Source organism: Strix aluco, chromosome 7, assembly GCF_031877795.1.
Source record: "Strix aluco isolate bStrAlu1 chromosome 7, bStrAlu1.hap1, whole genome shotgun sequence".
NCBI lineage: Eukaryota > Metazoa > Chordata > Aves > Strigiformes > Strigidae > Strix > Strix aluco.
In genome coordinates, this window is record NC_133937.1 from 38365901 (window position 1) to 38380942 (window position 15042).

The window sequence follows — 15042 nt, forward strand, 5'->3', positions numbered from 1 at the left end:
TTTAAAGGAATTTGTAGCTCACACACAAGTGGTACACATCTTGCTGGTATCTTTTAAGAGTAAAAGCTATAGGAAGCTCATTAAAGGATAGATCCAACAGAGTTTAAATTCCACACTGATCCCTGGAGATTTTTTCCACCAAGAAGTAATTTCCAAGGCCTCTTCAAAGACTGAAACATAAGAACTGAAAGAAATGGCAATAATTAATGAAATCACTTTTAAGTAAAAATCCTTAAAACATTCCCTTTTGCTGCACAACCACACAAGTGACTCCAAAGTTAAGTGTACAGAGGCCTTTCTGTTATAACCCAGATACTTCCTATTCTTTTTAGATATCAGATAGGGACTTCTCAGGGGCTGGGACTTTTTACACTAGCTTCAGACCAAAGATTTATTTCTTTTTTCTTGAATTTGTAATTCTAACTTAAACCAACAGAAATTAGAAGAGCACAGAATGAGTTCCAATGAGTATACTGAGAGAGCAGGCTGTCTCTCAGTGTGGCTTCCCTGGGATACTCTTCGTTTTGATGTTTTTGCTAGTCTAAGAATGCATTTCAGGTAGGGAATATTCATTTGGCCTTCCATTAACAGACACATACTTCTAGAGATGAAAACTCTTCAGTGTTCCTTGAATAATGGTGCTCAAAGGAATACTACTATCGGTCAGATGTTGGGTAAATATTCAAAGTGTTAATTTTAAATTGGTAAAATGCAGTTTGGCTTAAGGCGTAAAGTATTCTTCTGGAACACTTATTACAGATTGACAGCACAGTATGAAGGTAAAGCCTAAGGCTATAAACCTGATGTTAAAATTTCCATTTATAAATCAATAATCACTGCAAACAAAACAGTCTACTCAGTTCTGTAAATGCCACAACTCTTCCTCAGGCACAAGTTGTATATAAAGTTTGGTAAAAATCCAAAGAGAGTGTTACAAAGCTGACATGAACCTGATGGCCCCCTCCCCAAACTCAGACCTGTGGGGTGCTGGAGTCGGGCACGGCGTTGCTGAAGGAAGCACAGCCTTTAACCTGTAAGGTGCCACAGAAACCCCTGGACCAGCACACCCAGCATGGAGAATAGCTTCAGATACACCCAAAGGATGCTGGTGCAGAAGGCAGAACCAGGGAAGAGCTATCTAATCTCACCTCAGAGATACCTTCACAAGATGAGCTCAGAAAGTGTCTAGAAATTTCAGTCCTGAGAGCATCTCCTGTATTTATTTCCGAAAGCGGAGTAACTGGATGCCCAACCAGGAGCTCAGCTGAGATGACTAAAGCTCGCATGCATCTTTCAGGAGCTCAGAGCCCAGACCTGTCTGCCCACTGCTTACCAGCTATCACATCACCTCACCTCCGAGCCCTGTTTCCAATTTCAGTTTGTTTTCACAGTGGGCATACAAGCCCTGACGTGCTGCAGAATGCAATTCCATATGGATATTTACTACCTATTGTTTTAGAAGAGCCAAGTTATTTTTCTTTTCCAAACTGTAGAAATCACTCTCATTCTCCTCCACACACAAAACTCTCTTTTGTTTGTCTCTTAATTTGCTGTGCTTGGCCTCTGGCCAGAATCCCTTTTTCTGCCTTGAAGGAGGGTGACAGCACGCCTTTGAAGAAATGCCAAGGCTGCTGTTAGGCTGACCAGCAGGGAGCAATCCTGCCCAACACTCCCTGGCCTCTCCCAGATTGCTCTCCTTCTTTCCCAGAAACATGCAGTCTCAGAGAAGGCAGAGGTTGAGCTGATCACAATTCCCAGAAGAGATTTTTAAGCAACAGATGAAGTTTAAGCACACACAGAGAATGCTGGAGCTGGAAGAGACATCAGAAGATCAACTAGACCATCCTCTCGCCCTAAGGCAAATCCAGCTGTACCTACAAGACACTGCTGACAGATATTTGTCTGACTGGTTCTCACCAGCTTCCAGTCACAGGCAGTAACATTTCTGCAGGCAGTCCAGTCCAGCACATCACTTACCATCAGAAAGCTTTGGTAAATCTACTCTCTCTTACTTCAGTTTAATCTTATCAGTCCTTGTCTGAATATGGACACAGAGAACTTATTCATTACATCGTTCAGTTTCTAACAGTACTTTAAAATACAGAGAAGCAAGCTGTACCTAGCTACCCTGGTCACAGTTCCTGTACTTTTTGTGTCTACAAAACCACTATGCTTCTCCGTTGACACATAGTGCTTTTAATGTCAGCAGAGTAACTGTTCAGCACTGACTCAGAGAGATGACCACAGGTTCATTGGCTCTATTTCCCAGAGCATCTTATGTCTTTTCTTGGAAGATCTCCCTCTGGCCACTGAACAGCCCTAACCCCACTGACCTTACAGATTTAATTTGCTCACATGCTAAAGCTGCTACACACTTATAAGGGGTGAAATGCAAAAGTTTGTGCAAAACTAAAAACCTTGTCTGCACAAGACAAAGGCTTTACAGAGAGTCTAATAATATATTTCCTGCATTACTTTATTTCCGACACATTCATCTTAGTCTTGGCCTTGGGACACTGCTCATTTTCTATTATGACTGATACTCAGCTGGAAAGATGAGAGGAGAAATTGTGATTCAACATTTGCAATGCAGTTTGTTTTGTTTTTTTTTAAATTAACCAGTTGCTTACAGCATTTTTGTCTCTTACAACTGGTAACACGGAAACAGAAAGGTACAATGGTACATGTTGTGCTCTGATAATAAGTTTAATTTTTTCAGCTTGAGGGGGATAACTGTGAGAGGATTTGACAGGTGTTGAAAAAGTTTTTCTTTTTTCCCTTTAAATGTTTCTGAGACGCAAAATGAAACCAAAAATTTTCCACTATAACTGTATCTTGCCAGTGCTTACCCTCACACTTACCCAGTAGAGGGGTTCATGATGCAACCCCCCTTATCGGTAGATGCTTTACAGTTACAGCCCCTCTCCAATGTATCATGATTCATTCCAAAATTGTGTCCCAGTTCATGAGCCAGTGTGACTGCTGCACCTAGAGGGTTTTCTGAGTGATCCTTAAAGAAACCAAAACAACTAGTCAAGTCAACATACAAAACCAATTCAAAATACACATTCCCCCTCTAAGGTCCTATTGCCTGTCCTTTGAAATGCTTTATAAACTTACCAGCTGTAGTTACACTGTTGCTAAATGGACAAAATTTTAAATTCATCCACATATACCAAGCGCAGACTGGGAATTTCAGGACAGCCTATCCGTCCTGGCCACCCAGTTTCCCCAGCACATTAGACATTTGAGACCACTGGGCAGCTTTGAACATCTGGGCCATCTCTTCATTTTGGGCTTAAAATTGCTCTGCTCAGTAAATCCCCCAAACTCACAAGTCATGGCAGTGGCAGAAAACAGTCACTCAGATGTGGAGTGTTGGTAAGGGTAATCGCTTATGAGTGAGGACGAGTGTGATGAGGGAAAAGTGAGAAGATCCTTCATGTCAGGAGGTAAATTACAAATGCATCAATAGACTTCACTTGGTCTATTTAATATTCTTCAGACTGTTTCTTTAATATCAGAAAGTCCAAGATTTCACAAGCCTTGTAAGAAAAACCAAATACCTTTGAAAACTTCCTTTTTAAAATGAAAGGACAAAGCAAGTCAAAATCTTTGATGGCCTCTTGTTAACACCTATGATTATTGTAAATGTTGCAAGTGTCAAACTGAAATATTAACATTAATGCTTGCTGAAATGCTGATTTTTGGGACAATTATTTCTGAGAAATTCACTGCATGATCTGATCACAGGCTGCTGATCAGACTGATGTTTTGGCTTAACCACAAGTAAGAGAACTTTCCACATCGATCATTTTTCTTGAGGGAAAAAAAAAGCCACTGTACTCATAGGAAAGCTTTCCCTAAAGGCATAAACATGTAATATAAATGCATGATCCACTATTTATCAGCCAGTAAATGGAATTACTATGTACAGCTGCCTGCTCTAAAAGCATATATGAATATATTCAGTCTAAATAACTCTTTTACTATCATCTAAGCCAACCTTCAGACTAAAAAGAAGTGAAAGGTAAAACTGTCAGAAACATTAGCTATATATTAATGAAGCCCTTCATACATGACTTGGGGCAGATATAAGTGTTTTTTCCTTCATCTGTCTGTGCTAATATTTTTAGTAAATAATTTCTCAAACAGAAAACAAAATCAAAAAGAGAATACAGTCATTCTGCATTTTGAATAAACTCAAAAGAATTTTATCTGTTAACAAAGTATCTCTTTTTAGTTTTTCCTGAATTTTAAAATTCTAATATAAAAATCTTGTGACTGATATAACAGCCAGTTTGTGTGCAGTTATATTCTAAGATGTCTGTCTGCTGAAAGAAGCTGTACAACTTGTCCTAGTAAAAGAAATGAGAGTAAACCTATGCAGCTAAATAATCTGTAATAATCAAAAAAATATATACTCCTGCACAATGCCTACATATGGAGATGTCTTATCTAGATACTAGTCACAAACAGATTGATTTATCTTTGTACCCATAGTAATTTATGAAATATTTAGAGAATTCAATGTAATCGAACCTGATGTCATAGAAAGAGCACAACCTCTCACTCAACTGCAAAACAATCCAGGACAAAAGATTAAGAAAACAATGAAATAATTCCATATAATTTACCAGCAATACATTGGAGTGATGCCTTGAAATTAGGGCTCTGTGGTCAAGACAGAAACTCCTCTAAGCTTTGAGCTATCTAGACAGACAACAAACTGAGGTCAGTTTTTCTTTATTTTGCCAGTATTTCTTCTACTTACTGAACAGAGATTATATTTATTTGAACACCTCTAAAGCTGGCAATTAAAAATAAAAACAAGGATTCACACAGTCCACTCCAGAACCTGAGCGATAAATGATCCGAAATGCAATCTGGTCTTGAATAGACAAACAATTATTATAGCCCATGCGGTTCTCATTACTTGCTCAGATCCACTTGGAATGCAATTTTATCAGTTTCTAGAGAGGGTTTTTAAAACAAGGAATGTGATGTCTCAGCAAAAGAGGTTATTTGAAGACAGCATAAATGAAGATTATCAAAACAAACAGTGACATGTCCCATTTGATACTGACACCATTTAAGTATCACAAGGACTAAAGAAACGAAAAGCAATGTGACTTTGATTTATTCCATCGGGGTCTTTGAAAGTTAACTTGAGCAGTAAAAGTCATTACCAAACAGTTTCACAACCACTGAATAAGCAACCATCTACTGTTGAGACATTATAAGCTCTTGCACAAAACATGCAGCTGCTTTCAGCTGGACTCTGCTTCGTTCCACTGAGATTCAGATCAAATTGTATTAATAAAACACTGTCACCTACAGCTAGAACAGGTAAATGCCCCAATTCTGGTACTTTCTGTGCAGTTTCACCCAGTTGTAGGAATAAGTTTCCTAAAACGTACTTTTATTTCATTTAAGCAATTCATTGAAATGTAAGTGCCACAGTTCCACACTTGTCATTTAGCGTAACTTCCCACTAAAGTCAATAGAAACTTGACATGAGTGAGAATACTACATTACATTACAGCAACACAGCAATATTTTACTTTTAAAGCCATGAATTTAGTGGGCAACCTTTTGAAAAAGAATGAAGACTGAGTTGTGTGTCAAAGACTTGCTTTAATGTCAACTTTTGTTTGGTCTTTCTATAAGACAACAGAACCATCACAGTAAAACAAAATTACAATGCTTTTGATATACCAAAAGCTTCTCATACTCAGATGACTGCTCTCCCCACTTTCTCTTAAATTAAATAAGTGGGGAACAGGGTGTCACCTACCCATGAGAGAATTCAGCCTTATATAAAAGTAGAAAGGGGCAGGCTCTCAGGCAGGCATGACAGAGGAATTTAGTTTATGTAGTAGAGCTGACTAACTTCAAAAGCAGTCAGGAAAATCAGATCATACAAGGATGACTCCAGTTTTTGTATTCAAATGTAATTTCTCATGCAATCTCCCCATTGCCTCTTCTTTCAGATCAGTTTTGAGAGTGTGGGAGCTTTTTGGTATTGAGTATTCGGGGTGAGGTAAGAGGTTGGCTGAATTCTAAAGGATGGTCAAATGTTCAGTTACCCAGTCTTGAGATGGTTGAGCATTATAGCCCCTAACAGGTTAACAGTTATCCATTCTTTCATTTGCGTATCTTTCAAAATTAGAGCTTTCTTCTGTAGGTACTGGTGCATATAAAAACTTTTATTGTATGCACCCAAATTGGCCTTTGTTAACTGGGGGGAGGGTTGGGGCAGCTGACCATTTGGGTTTTGGGGGTGAGTGTTTGCTTGTTCTGGATTTGGCTCCTTTTCAAGGATTTGCTTAAAGAACAGGAAAACATTTCTAGCTATGCTGTGCAAGCCTCGAGTTAATTTGCACCTCAAAAGTTTCAATTCACTGAGGTGGGATTCTCTGGGAAACATCACACTCCCCTGCACAAATGAAGCTGCAGCCTGGCCCATGATTCATACACAGACACTGGGTTTCTCCTGGACATATAAATCAGTCTCTCTCTATCAGAGCCCTGAGAGCACTTTAAAGAAATGCTGATTCTTGTTTTCTTGTTACTGGAATGAACTATTTTTTGTTGTTTCTGTTTAAAATGACAGTTTCCAGAGCAAAGAGGACTGACTTTGCAGTAAAACATACTGTAGCATATTTTAAAGCTTATGCTAAAAATTAAAAGGATAAAAAAAGTCATCATTAGGGCATCTCTGAATGCAGATAAAGCCAAAGCAGTGACTGCTGGCCTGAGGGTGAAGTGGATACAAGGGGGCTGTCTGCCTCATCTCTGCTTTTGTCAAGATTTGGAAGTGCACTGGGAGACTCCTACAGCTTTTTCTTCCTCTTTTCCTCCTTTTCCTTTTATAACTATCCCCCAGGTACACAGTGAAAACTGTAACAAACACCAATTAGAGACTCAGCTTCTAAAGCTACCAAGAGACTGAAACCTTTGTCTTTTCTACAATTTTGACATGACTTTTCTCCAAATTATGTGATTTTTCTTTCCCACTCTTTCCTATACCTCAGCTTCCCTGCTCACCTCGTAAATCCTCCCACTCTGAACAATCCATACATCATCTTCCACGAATGCACACATCAGCCCAGCTTGGCTTCTTGCCTACTTGTCCAAGAGACCACAAAGGAGCCCTGCATTGTGGACCAGCCTCAGCTTCCACGCTAGTTAAGAAGGAAGGAAATGGGGACCTTCAAGGGGCTTTATCTCTGTGATTTCCCCACTACATGGATTGTCTCGAAGCAAAAGCCTTAGTGGCCTGGGCTCCAGGTTAGTCCCATGAAGCTCTGAAGAACTGGGAGTTTTGAGACCACACACACTCTGAACGTTGTGTGTTCCTGAGCTCCCACCTAGTTTATGTTGGGATTTGCAGCCGAGGTGTCCAGCAGAGCTGGAGAGAACCACCACATCATCTAAGGGGCTGGAAGTCTAAACAAAGCTGTAGGAAACACAAAGGTTCTCAGCACACGCAGGCTGAACTCAGAGAATATCTAAGAGGTTTTTAGGGCTTCCTGGCTTTCTGCTCTGGAGTTGAGCTCTGAGGTCACCAGCTGAGCCAGCTAGTGACCTGCAAGCTCTGTGAGTCCACATCTAATTTTATTTGAAGTACTTCTATTGGAAAGCCTAGTTAACAGAAAACTTCTTTCCCCTCCTTTTGCACGAAACAGTTAAGAATTGAAAAAAAAAAAATTCTGAAAGAAAATATTCCAGAACTACTTCCAGAAATTGGCTAAGATGTTTACTTGTATGTTCATCATGTCTAGCATCTAACCACAGCATTACCAGTAATATATCTCTGAGAGGCGCTCAGGTAGAATAAACGCTGCTATTGTTTGTTCTCGTTGTCTGGCAATGTAATAAAACCACCGTGCTGCAAAGATGGAAAATAAGGCCTTACACAGGAAACTCTGTAAATACAGAATAAAATCAATATAATAAAAGATTCAGGATAGATTGTTGTTGCCTGTAACACTAGTATACCCAAGTGTATTAGAAATACATCTTCTGGTTCTCATCCTTCACAGCACCTCAGCACCTGATTTAATGATAATTAGGAGTAGAGGATTCTTGCAAAGAGGTCATGCTATATTTTAATGTAATATTTTGATTTTTTTCACTATGGAAACTATCATTTACAAGCAATGTGCATATAGATAACATTGAGACTGAAAATGGGACAAATGGGGCTGAAGTTCTGGTACAGGATACAGTACTACAATACTTGCGATTGTGTTGCACCAGTTGGGTCAGTTTCAAATCCTGTGCTTTTACCACTTACCATGACGACCCCTCCAGACTGCTCTGCAGTGCACATGCTCATTATGGGCGCCATGCCAATGGTAGTCCCTTGGAAGTACACCCCGCTGCAGGAGGGCGGGAAAGGAGAAGAAGAATCACAGAATCACCATTCAGTGCCAAGATAGCGCCCTATTATTTCCAGTCTTGTATTTCTGCCAATCTCAAGACAAAGATCCCCTTTCAAATGTGTCAGCTCCAGACATTTAGGTTTAAAACAGGTTTGAAATAATAAAAAGAACAGATTAGTCATGTCGACTTGCCGAACTGACAATGACAGCGTCCCTGCTACAAGAAAGATCCATTTGATCACTGTCCTTTGGGTTTACCACTGTAAGAAGACCCTTCTTTCCTTTCTTTTTTCCCTGAGTGAAGTTGGGAATAGAAATACAAACATAAAAATAAAGTCTCTAGCTCAAAGAAGGGTTATTTTAACGCAGTGGGAAGTTTATATGCTACTTGTTATAATAAACAGCCTAAAATGTAATAGTTCCAAACAAAGTATTATTATACATAGAAAGTAATCAAATATCTCATGTGGGACAGTTTGGAAGGGCTCACTCTATTCTTACACAGACAGTCTGAGAATATATATGTAATGATAAAGAGCTCCTTTTAATTACTAAGATATCAGGTATGTTTATCTGTATAGTGTAAAGATTGGCTAATTGATCAAAATGATACCTGGTTCAAGAAAGAGGTGTTTCTCTTATGTTTTTTTTAAAGAGTGCTTTTACTTTGAGCATGTTTACTCAATTACTTTAATCCAGGAACCAGCAGCAGGGTAAAAGATGTGTATAATTTATTTTTTAAGTCACAAATGCAAACAAATTGTGCAATTTAGACTGCATTTTAAAGTTTACTGAGGTCTTTCTACTAACAAACAGGCTTCACATAGTGTCCCCTCAGTTCTACTTTTGGGGTGAGGGCAGAACTGCCTTTTACAGTAACAATTTAGACTGAAACCAGCTTAAACTGCTTGTAAATTCATACCCTAAGTATCTACCAGCTTATTACACATCTACACTTCCACACAAGTTGTATTCAGGAAAGGCCTAAAAGGAACAGAGCTATTGTGGAGTTGTGGAAGTAAATTAATCTGAAGCATCTGCTGAAGGGTTCTGCAAAATGCTTTTATGTTTGATGTTTGCAGAGGGGAAAGACAAACCCTCAGGAGCACAGATGTTCCTCCCAACAGCTTAGCAACTGGGGAAGAATTCATTACAGCTATTTCAAATCACTGAAATCCTGGCCAATATTAAAAATAGTGTCAAGTCTACCTTATCAGCTGTGCATTGTCATGGGGTTTACGAGGTAGTAGTTTTAGCTTTCTCCAGTCCAGAAACTCATGGAGGCTGGTGAAAGGGTCTTGAGAAATAGAGCACTTATCCATGTCGTTCCATACTTCCACTCCAACCAGGGCTACACGAATATTTAGTGGCCTATAGAACTAATGAGAAAAGAAAAATAGACTTATGACTCTAAAACCCATTTGAGACCACATTGGATTAGAATATTTCAACAGAAGCATAATGTGTAGATGAACTTTTCTTGCAGAGGCTTAAATGGTCTCTTCTCCAGGGGCAAAGGAAACACCTGACAGGACTGGCTCACAAAATATTTCCATGACTTACAGAAAACAGTTCTGACCTGACTAAATACCCATAAGGCATTCAAAGCCATCCAGAGATATACTACTTCTCTATGTCCCACCCAAGTCTGGTATCTTCCTTCAAGATGGAACGCTGCAACTACCTTTACACGTCCTTCACTTCCAAACAAACTTGTTGCTATGGCAGATGACTCTCTCCATGGCTGCCCTCCGTCACCAGCACCAATGCAGTTCAAGAGGTAGAAGCAGATGTGCTGTACTACGATTGTGGTTCAAAATAATAGCTGAAAATTAGCCAGAGTCATTGAGTCTTGGTCCCAGCAGATAAAAACAAGTGATTTTAGCACTGTGGGCTACATACACTATTATCCCACTGGTAAATGCCACAGTTGCTACAAGAGGGGAGCCACAGCAGCATTAACAATGGAGCAGAGGTAACAATTCTAGTGTGAGACTAATGTGAAGAAAGATTCAGAATCAATCAAGTCCAGATTTGGCTTACAGGCTAAGAAAAGCATATCTTTGTCTTGTTTATATGCATTACAGTCATTTGGATAACATTGGCATTTGCTGAGCATAAATATAGCATGAAGCACAAATATATTATAACATGCAAAATTAATTTTGAGCAGGTAACATATAAACACCTGTCCTCTAGTAATAAGTCAGCAAGACAATTATGGAAGAGGTGGAGGTGTCTTCAGCAGCTTGTCTTTAATCAAGCATGCTTCTCCTTGAGTTATTGCCCTTGAAGTATCACTTGATAAGTTCTCAGCTAAATTAAGACTCCCTCAGTTATAATTTCACTACTGGACTCCTAATTTTTTCTGGCCATACAGCACAACAAAAAAAACCTTTTAATTTGTTCAAAAAGTGCTGTAGAGGACTCTTAGCATTTATTGATTATCATCAAGAAATTACTTCAAATAGAAAAAAAATCCAGTGTATGGCTCTTTCTTATTGCTCTTACTCAGCCATCAACTTCTGCTTCCTTAAGCACTACATATTTTTAATTCTGCCATCTTCCTTGGGTTATATATCTTATTGACTGTGTCTTCACAGGCCCTTTGTTGGCTTTACAATCGGACCATCCCTTGCTGCTGCAAAGGACTTTGTTCTCCAAATTCCTCCACAGAATAATTCTTTTGCTAGGGGCTGTTCCATATGTGATTACCTGCACCCTCTTCCCAGGTTAATAAAATCCTAGGGCTAAATTGTACATCTCCTTAGGAATAGTGCTTCCAGAGATATCTGCATCCCATACATAGAGGAGCAGAGCTCACAGCTTAGTATGCTGAAGGGCATATGAAAGGTTTAAGTTTACTTTTTTGGTTTTACTGGCTGGAGAAAAGCATTGCTCTGAAATACTGGAGTATTAGGAAAGCAGCAGGGTTAGCTCCTTGAAAAGGTGGGTGGATAAGGAGATGTGTCAAAGGTTGTGAAAGCTGCTGATCTGAGCCTGGCAGCTTTCTTAAGTTACTAGTAGAAGAAACATAGATTTCACAGCAATGTCCTTCAGAAAGCGTAGTAAGTTTGGAAAAAGTGAAATAATGTTCATGTTCTTACCTTATCAACGTAGTTTGCAATTTCTATCAGCCTCTGCTTAATTTTTTCCACATCCTTGCCTTGTCTCTGAAACTTGGAACATAAAGGATCAATGTACTAGCAGCACAAATATCACAGAGTGTCCCCCCAACAGCCACCTGACTGCCAGCATTGCTGGTGATGTCTGGGAATTACACTGTGCAACCAAAGGCCATCAGCAGACTCCTATTAGCTCCATGAGACCATGGTCTGCCTTGGAATAAGCACAGGCTATGGGGTAGGACTTTGGTTCTCACAAAAGGATTTTAAAATCCCTAAGTCTTACATAAGGATCTTTCAGGGGCTGATGTTTTGTGAAAAAGAAAAGGCTCTTCTGTTAGCTGTTTCAGCTCTTGCAGCAGAGGGACTGTAATTCCCTAACTAGCAGTGTTCAAGGAGACGGAAAAAAAAATGTAAGTAGCAAAATAATTCAAACCAAGATTTAGATCTCTGGCTGACATTCAACTCACTGGAACATTTCCACAGCCAGTCCTGGTTACTTGCTTTGGAGCTCTTTTTGCAAACCGTCAGGAAGGCAGTCGTGCTTCATGCAATGTCATGTTGAAGTACTGCTTCAAAAGCAAGTGCAGGATCCTACTGTGTCTTCCAAACAGTGACAGTCCCACCAAGGGCAGAATTAATGGCAATGAAGACTTAACTAGCTCAAGGAGATCCCGGGCAGTGAATTCATATTTGCCTCTTTTTCAATTACTGCCAGATATCCCAGTTACTTGAGAGTCAAATTCCTTATGAAGTATTGCAAGAAATTTTACAATTATCAGTGTTGTCCTATCTTAATAGTGCCTTCTGTTGTTTAGCACTAATTAGGGAAGAAGCTTTACTTTTGAAAACCATCGCTGTCTGAAGCACATTACTTACAATACCATGGTAGCTGAACTGAGCTACTCATTTCTTGTCCACGCTTCCCATAACGTTTTAGTTTTCAGTTTCTTACCTCACGATTATCTGCCACAATAACAAGCTCCACATACTTGGTTGTCTTCAGAGTCTCCCTCTTGTACTGCCAAAAAACATGAAAATAGTATTTTGTTTCTGCAATAAGTGACCCTTGGAATCAGCCCTGCCTCAGTCCAACAGAGTACTTGCAAGAGGAGATACACAGCATCTCATACTTCCAAAGATTTCACTACATACAAATTTTTATTGTATTCCTTCTCCTCATGGAAGTCTTCCTTTTATCTACTACAACAGAAAGAGTCTCAATCTTTCAGTTTTCTGAAGTTGAAATGTTTGAGTTATCTTTCCTCACAGGAGAATATCATCTCTAGCAGAAAGACCTTTGCTATTTCCAAGGCACATTTAAAGAAATGATGAGATGACTTTTAGCAAACATTTCACACAATAGACAAACTGGCTAGTAAGAAAAATGAGAGATAAAGGGATATTGAGTGAAGCAGAGAAGAGATCAAGTGCTCAACTGCTAAATTATGTAGGAAGAAAAGCCCAGGAACAAAAACTGCAGAAAAAAAATGGAATGAACTGTCAGTGTCTGCAGAAGCAAACTAATACTCTAAAAACAGAGGCATACATTTAATTTTGTATCTGTATATTCATATAAAACAGCTGGTCACACTACTTGCAGTTCTAAATGCAGGTCTAAATGAATCATAATGGTTAACTGCAAAAAGATCACTGAAGAAAATAAAATTATTTTGTAATAGTACTAATCATAGCACAGCTCCTCTGCTACCTTAAATTTAAGTGACCTATTAATGCCTGTAAAAGTTCTGTGATTTACAGCAGCTGAGCATCTATTCTGTCATTCCTCCCTTGTTTCTGGAATAAGAGAGTTAAGGAAAAGAGGTCTCAGCAGTATATCTGATCTTCATGCCAGAACTTAAGAAGCTTAAGCAGATGTATGACCTGCTAATGACCATGATGTCTTGAACTAAACCAGTGCTCTATAACCTAAAACATGACTAAAGCTTTCCAAAGAAAATTGTTCCAAGGCAAACTGTGTGATCCCCTAAGCTAAGTCAGTGCTGGACATCACCTTCCAGCCAAATTTCACAAGGTTTTCTTCACATTACCAAAGTGTTCCTCTGTTATCTGCAGAGTAATGACTTTGAATGTTTTGCAAGCAGCACTGTGTTTAGAGGAAAGTGTAACCTTTAGTAACTCTGACTTTCAAACTCATATTTAATAGTGTTACTCAGCCTTCAAACTACAATAATTGGAAAATAGTTAAGTTCCATTTGGACAGTATTTATGAACCGAGAAAGCGGTAAAAGCTATCATTAACGAACTAAACATCAATGATACAAACACTTCACAGGACTACACTTATTAGGGCGCCTGGAAAATGAGCTCAGGTAGATATTCTTACAATTTCTCCTGGAACTGGGGTTCCCTGTCACCTTTTTGTGCTCTACTGGAGGCAACTGCCACCACCATGGGGTCATGGTGTGTGCACAGACTTGGTGCACATGCTCATGTCTCGCCTGCCACACAGGTCACCAGCAGTGCCTGGTAGTATGTTGGCTGGGAACCAGGACACCAAGGAGTCAGCATGTCCCCTCCTGCTGCTCCTGGAACAGCAGCAGATGCAATACAAAGGACTTGCCATGTCTCAGTAGACTTCAGCAGAACCTACAGTGCTCTGGCAGAGCTCCATTTACCTCCCTGCAAATACATCAGACACGAGTGAGATGCCACATAAGGCAAATTACCAAGTGGGTGTTGTCTGTGACAGGATTGATCTCTCAGACACTAAAAGTCTACCATAAATCTGAAATTTATTATGCAGTCCTGATCGGGATCCCTACCTCCAAGGTGCCTCTAGTCTTCTTCCAAATGAAGAGTAAAAGATAAGACATGAAAATTCAGGTACAAAGATATAAGAGCTCTGTTACATCAGTCAGTTTAAACCATTTACTTTTTATCAAGAGTAAAACTGTTTGGACTTGAGAGAGTTAGCCTGAGAGAAACTGTCTAGCAGGGTACAATCATGTAAGCCTCTGGTGACTGACTTGCATAACGAATCCATTCCTGTGATTTGCCCAAAGGCTATGTGTATTCCTTGGATACAATATTTATTTATAAAATATACCTAATTATGACTTCTTTCAGCTTGCTTTCTGCAGTCAGCTGCATCAACTGCACAGTCCATTGCCTGAGTTAATCCTTCAGAATTAAAATGAAGAGTCAATAATACAGCCATGATAGATATACAAGATGGGAGACAATATGCTTTGTTCCACTGACCGTTGTCTTTCTCCCCTGCTTCTACCACATCTCATCTATCACAAAACTGCTGTCCATGCCACTGTAGCCCTTCCTCCTGCTCGATTCACACTGCAGTGTTGCAGCCTCTCTCTTTCTCCATGATCCACTTGCCCTGAACAGCTCACCTGCCTGATCTGTGGGCCACCAGCACCACCAAAATGGCTTTTTTGTGTGGCTACAGAGAAAAAGCCATACTGTAGGGGCTGTCTCACACATCAGGCTAGCTTTCTGTAGGATCCTATCTCACTGGAGCCCAAGTGGAAAACACACTCCCTGCTGCA

At 39.7% G+C, this 15042-nt stretch overlaps 1 protein-coding gene across 1 annotated transcript in view; it reads right to left on the reverse strand.

The window, feature by feature from the left end:
• The window catches only part of ADAM12 (ADAM metallopeptidase domain 12), a 185170-nt gene that overhangs the window by 49668 nt on the left and 120460 nt on the right, over positions 1–15042 (reverse strand). Inside the window, exons 7-11 of the mRNA XM_074831520.1 lie at positions 12471–12536; positions 11498–11569; positions 9600–9769; positions 8303–8387; positions 2862–3010 (exon numbers count right to left, since the gene is read on the reverse strand). Of these exons, the coding sequence (XP_074687621.1) occupies positions 2862–3010; positions 8303–8387; positions 9600–9769; positions 11498–11569; positions 12471–12536 (542 nt within the window). The remainder of the gene's footprint in view (positions 1–2861; positions 3011–8302; positions 8388–9599; positions 9770–11497; positions 11570–12470; positions 12537–15042) is intronic.